This window comes from Poeciliopsis prolifica, unplaced genomic scaffold, assembly GCF_027474105.1.
Source record: "Poeciliopsis prolifica strain line A6 unplaced genomic scaffold, Auburn_PproV2 SCAFFOLD001, whole genome shotgun sequence".
Lineage (NCBI taxonomy): Eukaryota > Metazoa > Chordata > Actinopteri > Cyprinodontiformes > Poeciliidae > Poeciliopsis > Poeciliopsis prolifica.
Window position 1 is genome coordinate 8,352,435 of NW_026562376.1, and position 14,701 is coordinate 8,367,135.

General features: G+C 36.2%; 1 protein-coding gene across 2 annotated transcripts in view; it reads right to left on the reverse strand.

Moving 5' to 3' along the window:
- The window catches only part of roraa (RAR-related orphan receptor A, paralog a), a 199,008-nt gene extending 184,679 nt beyond the window's left edge, over window positions 1–14,329 (reverse strand). For both annotated transcript variants that reach the window (XM_055038742.1, XM_055038735.1), the window contains exon 1: window positions 13,987–14,329. In XM_055038742.1, coding sequence (XP_054894717.1) covers window positions 13,987–14,140 — 154 coding nt within the window. In that variant the 5' untranslated portion in view covers window positions 14,141–14,329. The remainder of the gene's footprint in view (window positions 1–13,986) is intronic.
- Between the last annotated feature and the right edge of the window lie 372 nt (window positions 14,330–14,701).

Consider the following 14,701-nt stretch of genomic DNA (forward strand, 5'->3'; position numbering starts at 1 on the left):
TGAACACAGTGGATCTTAGGTGGCATGGTGCCATGCTGGAGTTTCCCCACTTACCACTGTCTCTTCTTGTGACAGAGTGATAATGTCACATGGGCGTAGGTGAGCAAAAAAAATGGCAGGCTGCTTGATCCTGAGCCAGCTCTTTTAATTGGCTAAAACAAAGTAATTTCAGAACAGTGTGGGGGGGAACAAAAGGGTAAATGATTGGACAGAAGGTCATTCCTTCTCTCTTACTCTGTTGTGTGCCATCCACTGACATTCCCAGCATGTGCTACAGTTAATACCGAGATCTATTATACACTATCTTTTCACCATCTGCTTCACACGCCGATAACCTGAGCTGGACGACTCATTCAGCTGAATTAATAAAGGGAACAGATTTTCTTTATAACGTTTTTCTTTTTGCCACACCATCATTTTGAGGGTGTAATTGTAGACTTTGTTAGAAGGAGGTAATGAGAAACTGAGATGTGACTAATAGGTGGAAAATTACAACAAAAGTGATGTAACCATTGAATTTTAGAAAAGCCCCAACAGCTATGATTTTTTGAATAGCAGAAGTGGAAGAAAGTAAAAAATATATACATCTAAAAACTACTCCAAAATTTATTTCAACTTATGCTTTTTTTTCTCAGTATAATTTTACATATTTGAAAAATGCAACATAATCTGGCACTTATAGTTGGCAGTACTTGAATGGACACTTCCCTGGACTTAGACAATAGACATAGTTATTATTTTAAGATATTTTTTTAATATAGGTTTCAAATGCCAAAACATCTGAAGAACTGGTGACCAGTCCAGAATAATTCAGACCAAATTGTTCTGCATTATCTATATAAGCAGCTTAGCATCCTAGGAGAAGAGCCAACTTACCTATACAAGTAATCAGTACAAATGTGAATATATGGAGAGGTTTTCTTTGTAATGGTACAATTTTCCTTTACAAAATAGTTCAAATTAAGTCAGACTGGATGGACTGAACTACGAATCTTGAGATGTTGGAAGCTTAGGAGACTGTTGCTATCTTGAGACTATTGCTAAAACTAATCCCGTTTCAGACTTCTTAAAATGCTCTCCCTACTGTGTTTATTGGGCTGTTTGTTCAATAATTGTTGGATTTTTGCTATAGGTATCAGAGTCATCTGAAATATTTTGCTTTGCCTAGAAATATTTTATTGACCTCGGAAGAAAGACAGTAAGAGACAACAAATCTTAACAAGGGGGTTAGGACTTTTTTTCCAAGCGAGCGGACAGCCTTTTATCAATCCATTGTTTGCCTTTAGCCATGTTCATGTTTCTGAGCATGCATTCAAGTGTTCCCATATGTGTATGTGTGCGCATGACTGTGTGGGAGATGTGGAGACATGATGCACCTGTGCTAAACAAATGACCCCCATGCCTGTGTGAGTTTTTCCCAGGTGAGGCTGATGCATGGATCATGTGCTGCCGAGCGCTCTGGGCCACATTGGCTCAGTCTTCCTGGGATCGTCTCTAGATGTGGCCCTGAATTTTCACTGAGGAAAGGAACAGTTCACCTCCTCAGCAAATCCTTTACATCATTTGAGTTGGCAAGGAGACAAGTGTGTTGGACCAGTCTCCTTCAGGCACAAATCAGGTGTTATCTGCCTGACTCTGGACACCACCATCAATCTCTCCTGTCCAGTGTTCTTTGTCTGGAATCACACCAACAACACATGATACATGGCCTTAACAACATGCATATGAGATAAGTGGCCAGGCCTGTCAAAGTTTAGCTTTGTTGTCCTAATGTGAGAACTCAAGCTGACTGCTTTTGTAACGTTACCCAACTAGTTCCATCTCTGATTTACTAAATGCCAGTCTGGCAAAATTTAATGAGATCACAAAGAGGAAATATCAGTGGAAATAAAATGCACAAACTCAGTAAAGTCAATGCTTTATTTTTCCCTGAATGGAACATTTTATTTTAAAATGTTATGTTAAAATCTAGGACTCAAATAAGTTCATTTATTTTGTTACATGGCAAAATAACACTTTCTCTTCATGTTTTGACCGTATTATTTTGAACATCAATCACCAGTCTCTTGCACTTTCGGGAATCATTCAAAATTCATCAGCAATGCTTTTAACAGATTTAGGGAGACAAAACAGTATAGCTGAACATGTAATGTAGGTCTTTCCACTGGTTACCTGCTAGGTGAAGAGTGGAGCTGATGATTTCAAACAACTTTTGAAGGCAAAGAGAGGTCTAGCCCCGAGCTATACAGCACACCTTAAAGTTCTCTGGGAATTTGCCTGCAGCCTTAGTTTCAAGCTGTGGCAAATGTTTCTGCATTTTAGGCCAAAGATGATCAAGTATTTAAGGGAATAGTTTGGATATTTAGAAGTGAGGTTTTCTAGAGTTGCTCTCTGCATCAGTTTCTACCTGCTACTCTCAATGACCAGTTTTAAGACACAGAAAGATTTTCACTTGGAGACTTTCACTTGGGAGACAAGATCACAGCTAGCCATAGTGATGCAGGTCAAAAACACATTCTAAAACATCTATGTTGCCATGTCTCTGCTGTTTTTTTCAAGGAAATATTATAAAACCAATCAGCAGTAGTTAGTCTGGTCACCTGAGCAAAATAATGAGCAAATGCAACAAGTTTTCCAACTTGCAAATGCAAATAAGAATTTAAAGATTTGTGTTCCAATATAAGAATCAAATTAATCATATCAGCTTCAATAGGTGGCACAAGGTTAAAAAGTAGTGAAGAAATGAAACTGAAACCTTCCCCCAAATTCTAAAGAAAATGTAAAAAAGTAAAAAAAAAAAAAAAAAAAAAGTTGAAAGCATTGAGGAACACCTGGATTGTATGACAGTATGATTGGTGCATAATTAATAATAACTTGAATTTGGTTCAATTACAAGAGTGCAAATTTCCACCCGTCCCTAGCAGAGATTAAGAGGGTCTTTTAGAAGACACTTTGGGCCTGAGCCAGGAAGCAGAACCCAAACATGGCAAGTGGAGCAAGCAGAAATTAATTACCATCACAACCCACAATTGTTTAACCCTGGAAAACATTAGATGAATATTGCAGATATTTTTAGTCATAAAAGAGAGGAAAATGTTAAGGAGATGGAAGAAATATATTTACAGAAACATCATAGAGCAAAATCACAAACATTTTTTTCCTTTGATTTTTTAAACTTTAATAAATCTATACATTTTCTAAAAATGTGGCCGTCTTGACCATATAAACAATAATCCACAAAGAAATAAAGCTTCCGATATGGAAATCAAACCAACTAAGAGCCAACCAAGTTAATCAAAAATCCAAAGTTTGTAATCTGTACATAGTGAGGTCTATAAGAAATGTCGACCACAAGATTTAATCTTCCTATTTCTGTATCCTGTCTATTTTGGTCTGTCACATAAAAATAGGCTTTTAACAACCCAGTCCGGCATTAATTATTGCCTCTTACCCACTAAATTACTGAATAAAGCTGCAAATATTGATTGATCAGACAGGAGATATTTGTCAGTGAATATGGATAGCAGACTCACACATGGCAAAGAGTGACTCCGTCTTTCAATCACTGTCAGAAAGCAGTGCAGCAGTGCAACACTGATTGAGCCCCATCGTAGCACACTCATTCTCTCCCTACGCCTCCTAAAGTAATCGGTTCTTACACACAAGAAGCAAATATTCATTAGTGACTTATTCGTATTCAAAAGCTGCCTTGTAAAAGCAACAAAGAAGCAGAATTGTCACTGACAAGTGCCTAACAATCTTTCTGTGATATGCTGTGTGAGCTATGAACAATTGTGATAATATTCTATTATCTTATCAAGTAAGAATTGCTTTGAGGTAATCTGAACGACCAGCTAGATTCCTTAACTTTCAACTGTTAACTTAATCTAAAGGAAAAACTTTTTTTTTTTTTTTTTTTTTTTTTTTTTTTACATGAAACCTAAAAATATTAAGAATTACATGTTTTTTGTGGGGGAGGAGGGTATCTTAGGCTTTTGGCCCTTAAAACTAGTCAGATAAAATTCAAAAAAATGAGAGAGAAAGATGGGCTGCAAAGTTAATAATTAGTTAGTTCTCCTCTCAAATAAATTCTGTCCAACCTCACCAGATTTTAATCAAAGGCTGAAAATAGTAGCTGATTGTAATCTGCACTCAGAAGTCACCAGGGGTGTTTGAAGAGCCCGACAAGCCTGCGAGTGGAGCTAATTCGATTAAGAGCCGGCAGTACCTGGAGGGGACGGATCTGTATCTCCCTCTTTTTTATTTATGAGATTAAGTTGCGCTTGTTATTCCAATATAAATAATCAACCCATCAGAAATTATACTCTTTTTCAACTTATATCTTTTCTTCTATGCATCTAAAAAATAAAAATATATTTGGTAAACTTTGTGAGATTAATAAAATTAATAACTAATTCCACTAAATCTAGGAAAACATCTTGAAATTTCTAAAAGGTAAAAATGTTTATAGAAATATATATTTTTTTTAAATAAAAAACTGGAAGGGTTCAGATGAAAAATACAGCACAAACAGATTATTTGGAACTTCCTGTTAGCACTCATATTTTCCAATAATATCCTACATTTAAAAAACTCTGAAAAGCCTTAAGTGTAGACATCAGTAAATTATTTTAATATTTAAGATAGAGAAAAAGAATATGGCTTGTTCTGCTGTGTTCCAGATCGTACATTTTTTTTTATCTGATCTGATATTCCTTCATTCAACAACACCTTTAAAGGAAGGCAGAGAGCCATTCAGAAAGCCCCACAGAAAGCAAAATAAACAGTTGTTAAGAGGCTCTTTGGTTGAGCTGCTTGAATAATATAGTTTGGGTTTTACAATGTTAGCTGTCAGAGTTTTAAATAAAACATATACACAAGCAGTGGAAAAACCTAAAATGCTGCTTTCTTTTTGTAGTCTTCAACCAATGTCAGTATCTTGCGGGCTGCATTTAGAGCTACAAGTTGGATATACTTAGCCTTAAAGACGTATTTGTACCATTTTCACGTTTTGTGTCATTACAACTTGGAACTTCAGTGTATTATATTGCAAATTGTTGTGATACACCATCGCAAAGTAGTGCACAGCTGGCTGAAGTGGAAGGAATCTGTAATTTTGTAAGGAGGTTTGGTCTATTTTTTTTTTCCTTTTTTAAAGTTTTATCCATCTTTGCATCTTTGCTCCGACCAGTTTATTTGTCCTTGCAGAAGAAGAACAAGAACAAATCAATTTTGAAACAAAGTGACACCTTGTTACAATAATTTTGAGTAAAATGCAAAGAAAAAGCTTACGTTTATTTGAACTACAGGAGAATATGCATGTTCAAAACTGCAACTAAAGTGTTTTGGACATTGCAATCACAAAATCTATTTAAAGAAACTACTTTTTGAGAAGATTTAATTAATATCTAGACAGTTCACAATTGATTGATGTCACTGAATATTTTTTCTAACTACAATCTTAGCAACAATGAATGAGGTAACCTGTGAAAAATATGTTACATATACTCCATATTTAAATTTTAGAAAAATTAAATTACACTTGACTGCAGCCTTTCAAAATCATGAATAAATTGTCTTTATTTGTCACTTTAATTTATTTCATTATGTCGTGTGCTACTTTGATGCTAAAATGTAGTTTAAGTATAATCAGCTTACTTACTGTAATAGTGCAACAAAATATAGAACAATTTAAATATTGAAAAAAAAAATAGGCACCAAAAATATAAATGTACAAATTATAAACAAAAACATACTAAAAAACATATTAGTGCCATTTTTCCAGAGTTACAATGCACCTCTTGGCTACTTTTCGAAACAGGACTGAATACAAACACAAACCAGCCCATTATCCTGATGTCGATGTACATAACATTTTATTTTTTTTTAATTGTGGAGCCTTTTGTACTTTCATGTGAAAAATAAGGAGCAATTTGTGGTGACGTATTACATAAAAACCACATTGATGATTTTGGTTGTAGCATGAAAAAGATGTGGAAATGTTAATGAATATAAATACTTTTTGCAAAGAAAACGACTGTGTATGGTTTTTCTAAGGATATGCACACTGTCTGGGTTTAAGATAATGAATTTTGATAAACAGTGTCAAGCGGAATGAACATGCATTTAGTTTCTGTTGTTTAAAGCCAAAAGAAAGATAGTTTGAAAGATACTGTTGGGTCAAACTTCCTGTCCACTAGGATTTTCCATGTGAGGGGGCTTACCTCCCTCTCAAGGGGCTTTCCACCACCCACAATAGAGGAAACGTGAAAGGCCTGGCACTTGATGTGACATAAGAAACCCTCAGAGCAATCCCTTATACTGCTCTTGCCACTTCTTTCCCTTTCGTCCTCTTCTGAGGAATCCATTTCATATCAGAGAGCCACAGAGCTGCATGAAGCCAACCAGTACTTAGGTCACAGTGTACCACATTAAATTTAGACTCCTTTAACGCTCTCCAATAATGCATCTGGAGTAGTTCCGGTCAAAACTATTCAAATTTTTACTATCTAAGATTCAAACTTCTGTAAATGGGCCACAGATCTAAGCCTTCAATCACCACTGGAGATTTCAAATCAAATCTGGTGTCTGTCACAAGCTGAAATTTCCTCGCCAGCCCCAGTTAAGTCACTGGTGACTCAAACTCCAAAATAAACCGTCCCAGTGGAATAAAACTTTCATCACTGATGTCAGTTAAGTTTCTTGAGTTTGTTTAATTAGAACTGCCTGTTAGAGGTTGCACTTTAGTTTGTTCAAGCTTCACCAAAAATAAATCCAAACAAATTTTCTCGTCGTTTAAAGTTTGAGTAAGGATATAATTCTATCACAGTGGTTTTCGTATGTATAATATGTTGCAAAAGCATCCATAAAAACTTTTAGTATCCGAGAGTCTGGCAGGAAGTGTTGTAGCATATCCAAGGTTCATATGCTAAAAATCAACCTTGGAAAAATGCTGTATGCCTTTGTACTCACAGCCTACTGTGAACCAACTTTACTCATTCAGAGGTTAGAGGTGTGCCTCTTCAAAGTAGCTTATGTTCAGTCAGATTGTGTCTTGAGAGCATTAGAACAATTTTCAAGACTTGCAAAATAGTCTGAATGGAGGTGCAGAGTGACTGAGCCATTACAACATGAATGTTCCTTGATCTTAACCATTTAATTAAAGGTGTGGCTTAACGAGAAAGATTATTAGTGTCAAGTGTCAAGTCTCAAGTCTACCGTCTGGCAGTTTTGCTTCCACCATCCTTGCAGCTTGATGAACAGTGTACGTTTTCCTGAATTTATAGCATTTTGCTTGTAGGCCAAATAGTTCTGTTTTTGTCATCTGAGTAGAGCACATTCTTTCACATTTGCTGTGTTCTTGATCCAAACAGGACTTTTTTTTTCAAAGGTTGCTGTCTTCTTTTCCCTCTTGCCTCAATGTACTCTTTGTAAAGTGCACAACTAATAGATGTCCTGTCCACAGACTCTTCCACCTGAGCTGTGGACCTCTGAAACTCCTCTCAAGTAACAATTGGTCTCTTCAATGTTTCTCTGACTAATGCTCTGCTCAACCAGCCAGTCACTTTAGGTGGCCCTCAGGGGGCCAAGAAATCCGTTACTGTTGCTTTTAGATGTTGCTTGTTTGTCAAATTTATGGGTGTATCAGAAATGCAACACAAAGGCTCCGATTCGGGACTATTGTATGTAAAAACAAAAAATACATGCAAAAAAGGTTGTATTAAAAATTTTAGCACTATGTAAAAATGAATGTGTTAAAGTCCCAACCCTATTCATAACACTTGTGTTTAATAATGTCCCCTAACATTAGTGAACAACTTTTGAGGATTTTGTAAATTGGCTACATTCATAAAGAACTTACACTCAGGAGAACTACTTAAAAGTTACATAATTTCTTTGTGTTGATCTTTCACAAATCCTAACAAACCCCAATAAAGTGAGAAGAGTAAAATTGTAAAAAAAAAAATCTTTATAGACTTTTGCAAGGTAGTTTATAATGAAGCAGACAACAAATGGCTATGTAATATAGCAGCAAAATGTCCTACATTTCAAAAATGGCCTGATTAAAATCACATGGATGTCATTTGAATGTTGGTAAATTAACTTTTTTGCATCACATTGCACAAAATATAGATACTGGAAATTTTAACAAGTTACATATTAAAGGAAACAGTAATATGTTATTTGATAAAATAGTTCTATATGTAGACTCCCTCATGGGTCAAATAAAGAACTCAAACAATTGTTTCTTGCAGATGGTAAGCAACTTTTAGTGTAAAGTGTAAAAAGCATAACATACTCTAAGTGTCTTAGTATTTTTATGAGTCAAGGGCGACCAGTTAAATTTTTCTAAAGCATTTTGTTCATTTCATGAAGTCTTTTTATGCGGCTTCCCTTGTACCAAACACTTTAACAACTCCCACATCCTAACTCATTGAATAGATTTCAGCACGAGAGAAAGATCAAATGCTCTACTCTCAATAATAGATAAAAAAAAAAGTGTTAAACTCCCGCCTGTTCCTCCAGGGGCAAACTCTCTAATGTTAAACCAAAATAAAAGTTGCCTGACTAACCTAACAAAAAAAAAAAAAAACTTACTCATTCCTGACTTTCCCAGCCTCAATGCTTGAGGTCAAAAGTTTATTTTCAGGATAAATTTAATGTTACAAAAAGGTATTTCTGGTACATCATACATTTGCTCTTCTAGACTCATTTTTCTATTTTTAAGGCACTACACCTTAATAATAGATTGTAAAATATGTTAGACTAAAAGCATATTTTAACCAAGTAGCAAATGTAAATAATATATATTACATATTAATTTTCCCAGTGTTTTAAATTATGAATTTCTGATGTATTGTGCATTTCTAGTTCTTCTTACATCATGTTTCTTTATGAAGAGACAAAAAAAATAGTGCCATTAAATCCGTTTGAAATATGGGTTTCAATATTTTCTGAAATTATGAGTCAATCAATATAAATATTCACAATTTATATCGATTTGGAGAAAATCACTGATACAAAACTATCATTCCTATGTATTAAGAATTGTCTACAAGTGGAGAATATTCAAACCAAATGTGATCATGCCCAGGTCTGGCTATCCAAACAATAGCTACTCTGAAAGCAGAGTGTAAGATGCCACAAGACATCTCAACCAGATGTTTGACTTTGAGTGGAGCAGATTTTCTTGAGGGGCGGCTACAAAAGATGTCATAGAAGTCATTTCAAACAAAATAGCTATTAGAAAGTATTGTATTTTTACATCTTCTTTAGGTAATAAACATTTTAATTTAGGTAATAAACATTTTAATAAAAACTTTAATTCCAGTGTTTAAATGTAAGGAATATTAATTTGGACTTCGTTGCCCAAGTATTTCTGACTGTACATGTAACAGACAAGCTCTAATTACCAATTATAAATACATAACCAATGAAACCAGTCAATTTTGAATTTATATCCATAAATTCATTATAAGATTACATAAATCTAACAGTGAGAAAAGTATCTTAAATGCTGGATTTTATATATGAGGTGCAGGTTGCATACATAGGTGCTTATGTTTTTTTCTGATTAAACATTAAATCTGAGAAATGCAACTTTCAAACATGTTGCATTGATTGTGTCACAAAAGTTCAGGCATGTGAATAGTTCATTTAAAATCATTACACACAAAAGGTGACCTAATCAATCATCAAAAATTGTTATATGAAAGAAATTTTGAACATTAAAATAAAACCTTTCACAACCACATTTCAGCCTATTTATGCATGCTTGATAAGATGCAAGTTCACAATTTACAAAGTAAAGTTAAAAACTGCTAAATGAAAATTTAACCAGATATTGGATATTACATTCTCCTCTCAAGACAAGACAAACCAACAGAATTGTAAATGTCTATTTGATACCATAATTAGTGTGTCTTTATAGCAAACAAACAAAAAAAAAAAAGTATTGCTCCTGATTTACTAAAGTTTCAATCTTGAGACATGGATAAATACGGTACATTAAAAATGTCATTTGACCTTTGAAACCCATAAACAACAAGGAGACGTTACGTCAAAGTTTAAATGAGGAGCAGCTGTAACCATTTATGAAGCAGCACTGTGTCAGAGAGGGATGACGGTTCACATTTAAGTGTCTGAATGGTACGAACAAAAGGAAGCTGATGAAGTTATTATTTGACTTGCTTGTTAGAATTGAAAACACAGGAGGACGGAAACTTGATCTAACGTAGCACATAATGAAACTTTAAATCCCGGATCTATCCGAGCTGTACATGTAGCTTCCATCCAAAAGCAAAAGAGTCCAAATTCCCAGAATTTGAGAATGCCACAGTCAAAGAAACACTATTGTCCACCTCAGTAGCATGCAACCTCTACGCTAATGCCCTAAGATTTTGTGCGACAGAACTACAAAAACCCTTCAAAGTTCTTGTTGCTTATCCAAATCGTGTCCATAACATCTAAATAAAAAATAAGCTAAGAGCTCTAATTTCACATCCCCAAAATAAGACTCCAGGATAAAGCCTCGTAAAACGATCATTAAAAAGGAGAAATAATATTTTTATACTGCAGCATCAGGTGTTATTTTTATACTATGAATCCAATTCCCAAAACATCTTTCCTTTTTTTTTATTTCAGCAGGCAAAAACTCTTGACAGGATTTAAAATAGTAGCAAATGGCATAATCAGAAGGCAGCAGGTACCTAGTGCAATTTTTTAAAATTAAATCTATAAATATATCACTATGCCAAGCAAACACAAACCGCTGCTAAAGAAATTATGACTATCTACATATTTGAATGCCTTTAAACGAAACATATTTACTTTCTTATTAGGTATGCAACTGCACACAAATGCAAATTTTCAGCACTGTGTGTTTAACACAAACTCCCACTAAATGAATATCTAGACACTAGAGCTACAGCCTAATTTCTGGCTGTATATCAGTTGTGAAATGAGCAAACAGGCAGTTTCACATCTTTACACAGAGTATATTATCTTTTACAATCATCTTAGAAATTTATTAAGGTGGTGTGCTTGAAAAGGCTTGGACATCGAGTCCAGAACCGTGGCCCCAAAAAATATTTTACAAGTCCAGCATATTTCCTTGCTGTCCTACATTTGACATCGCTTTTTCTAAAAACTGCAGTAATTTCCTACTATTAGAACATTGGAGCAATGAATCATGGGTAAGTAAATCCAAAAGGCCCTGGCTACCTTATTTTGGAAACAAATCCCATCTAAACCTGATGTTGATGTTGGTTTAGTCAGCTACTAACTATTTTTGTCATGTGGTGTCCTGTAGAGAACAGGCTCATATGTTTGTATTGACTGTGCTGGGAATACATACATCAACTTACAAAAAGCTAGTAAAAGTAGTAGAACTTGTGGTTGAGAATTTTAAGAATTTAAGCTTCTATGTAGCTTTAGCAGATTAAGTGTCAGTGCTAACACAAGCATGCTACAGGAGTTTCTTAACACAGAGGTTGCTAATGAACAACACATCTTAGCTACAATGGTCAGGAAAGAGGTACATGCCTTTGAAAATGAGTATTAAATTCATTTTAAAAGTTTATGTTTTGCTTTAACTAATTTAGCAGTGCTAATATTAAAGTCAAACTTGGTTGTATACTGAGCATTTTAAACTTGAGGTAGATGTAATTGCTATTACAATTTGCCTTTTAGCTGTTTTTTGTGAGGGAAATGTCCTACATACAATAAGTAGATAGAATAAAATATATTTAATAGTTTTAGATACAACAGTTTTAAAAGATTTGTTCTGCTTTTAGTCACAATGTTAAAGCAAAAGTTAAACTAGCTGACAAATCTCTTAATACCAGTGAACATGTATTGGCTGTGGCTGCCAGGGATAAGGTTTACATGCCACCTTCATGTTAAAAGCTCATATTCTGTTCAACTATTTTCAGCTAAAGCCAAACTCGCTCACTTGTTAAGCTGAGCTTCCTAACCATAAAGCAGCTGTTGCCATAAACAGTCCATAGCTGTTTGCTTCAAAGCGAGATAAATGGTTTGCATGCCACATCATTAAAATAGTTTTTTTAAAACGTGTCAATAATGCCATTTAACTTCGTCACAACTCATTCCTCTTTTTTTCCCCTCGCAGAAAGGGTAAACCGACTGGGCAAAATGATCTCAACAGTTAGATGAGCCCATTTAAAAAGAAAAGGTTGGAATTCTATGCCAAAAGTGGCAGCGACAAGAAAAAAGAAAGAAAAAAGAAAAGAACTGACTTGACTTCATCAAAGTTAAACAAGTACTGCAGAATGAACAACAAGGCTTAACACATGAGATATCAAACTAATCAGGAAATTTCAGCAGGCACATTTGACTTTTTGAAGTTTTCAAAAAGTTTTCCTAACACTTATTTGAAGCAATTTTCTGCCCACGGTAGCCATCATACACTCTAAGTCTCTGTAAAAAGGGAAAGATAAACTTTTAGTGAGATGAGAAAAATATTTCCACAGTGCAGAGATTGTCTCACTTATTTTTTCCCCACATTCAGCATTACATAACACACCAAAGGCATTCTTTTTTTTCTGTCTTTTTCTTTCCCAGACGCACTTTAATCCTGTGCATAAAAGGGTGGGGTGAATATGGGTCAGCAGGTTAGGAGTGTCTCAAAGTCAAAACTTGTGAAGGAAGAAATCAATCCAGGAAGCTTCCAAACTACCTGTCTTGGCCTCTCTATTACATAACCGCTCGGGCAGCGCGCGCCAGCCCACAAAGTTCCACAGTTTCGCCTTTAAGAGGGGTATTACAAGTGGAGACCCTTTTTTTTATTATGTTTAAATTAAGCAACCGCGGTGATAGGAGCCGAGGAGTGGGTGAACACTCTTCTTTAAGCGTGAACAAGGTCCGCGATCATGATGATGATTCCTGCTCTCGGTTGCGCGCCTCTGTTTATGGCTAAACCTGTTACATAACCAGCTTACATTCCACATTCACCATATCACATTCTAAATATACCCCTCGCGCGCGGCACAGGAGGAGAGTACACGCATGCAAAACCCGACGTTCAATGAAATAATTGTCCCACCTACACCGCTCGCTTTAGCGCAATGTGAACTCTGCTTGTTGGGAATCAGCAGAGAAATCCTTATTTCTTTGAACTTGGCCGAGCCCGGTTAGTCTGTATACTGGAGACAGTGGAGAGGGGGTGTGGTTAAACATACTGTCTTGTACTGTACAACATGGACGGGACGTGATGGATAAATCATGTAAGAAGAACCAGACTTTTTTCACGGGCTGGCATATGAGGGCTTGTTCCGCCTTATTGCTGAATCGTATTAGGTTACAAATGATAACAATAATATTAATATTAATGATAGCAAAAATAATAATAATAATTATAATAATGTTAAGCACCTTTCGGTTTGCAATAGTATATAATCCAGCTGCCGGGGCGCCTTGTTTTTTGCACATTGGATCAGCCTAAATCAGTGAAAACCCAGCGAGACGACGTTGCGTGAGGCACTGGCGGAGGACACGTCCCTACGACCGAACAGTTCGGGACTGATCGATAAACTAACCCACAGTTTCCCCAAAGTTCACTTTCGACACTTTGACAAAATAGCGCCGGAGCGGGCAGCTCGGCCTGTTTGTGCAGGGGGAGCAGCTCCTGTTAGTTAGTGGGCTCTGAGTTCCTGGATAATTGATTAATCTTGCAGCCGGAGTAAATGTGACATCTGTGACCGTATCACCCCCCCATGATTTTGCCTGTCAGTGGAGCAGCGCACACATACATACACCGACCAAAGCCCTAATGACAATCAAACTGGTCAAATACCCCCGCTTGCACGGATAAATATATATATATTAAAAAGCAACGGGGTGAATTAAAACAGGGTGCAGTTATTTCGGAGGTTGTGCGATTTGATTTATTTTGAAGTTGGATTAAAATGTGCCTCGATCGCTCCGCTTTCCTCACCCGCCGAAACTGTCAAATTGCTGCTCGCTTACCTCTGTTGGTGCTTGAGCAGGTCTGCTTTCGAACCGGGGCTGGATGGTCCGCTTTCCGGAGCGTCTCCAGGTTTACCGGGGTTTCCCTGACCGGGGTAGCCGGCTCCGAAGCGCTGTTGCCCGGGTCGCTCGCTGGATCTGGAGGGGACTCCATGTTGATTTTTTTCTCTCCTTTTCTCGGCTTCACTGTCAAACTAATGCTAATGCTTCAAACTAATTCTCTGCGATCTTGTGAGCTCCGACACTACGTCCTGCTATCTAATTTAGACTAGAAGTAAGAAATGAGAAATGCGAGTCTGTCTGGTGGTGGGTGTGTAGGTTTGATTGTCCACTAGCAGCGCTAGTGAGAGCTCCAGTCATGCAAGCTTAAGAGGGAGAGGTTGTCAATAGCAGAAGAATAGATGGTAGGCCTGAAAGTAATCCAAGCTGATCGACCCTGTGCAGTTTTACATGAGAACTGGGGTAATTTAATGCAACGCAGCCTTCTCCAAAGAATGCATGCATTTAGATATTAAATCAATCAAGAGATGATACTTTTTTGCTTGCACTATAAAGTCCTCTTACGTTTGAAGCTTAAAGTTACTCCAAGCTATCACAAAACATCATTACAGAATTATTGCAAGATTAAAAACATTCCCTTTAAACATTACACTGTATGTCAAGTTACAATATCAGTGATGTTTTGTAAAAACTACACTGTAAATCATTTATTCGT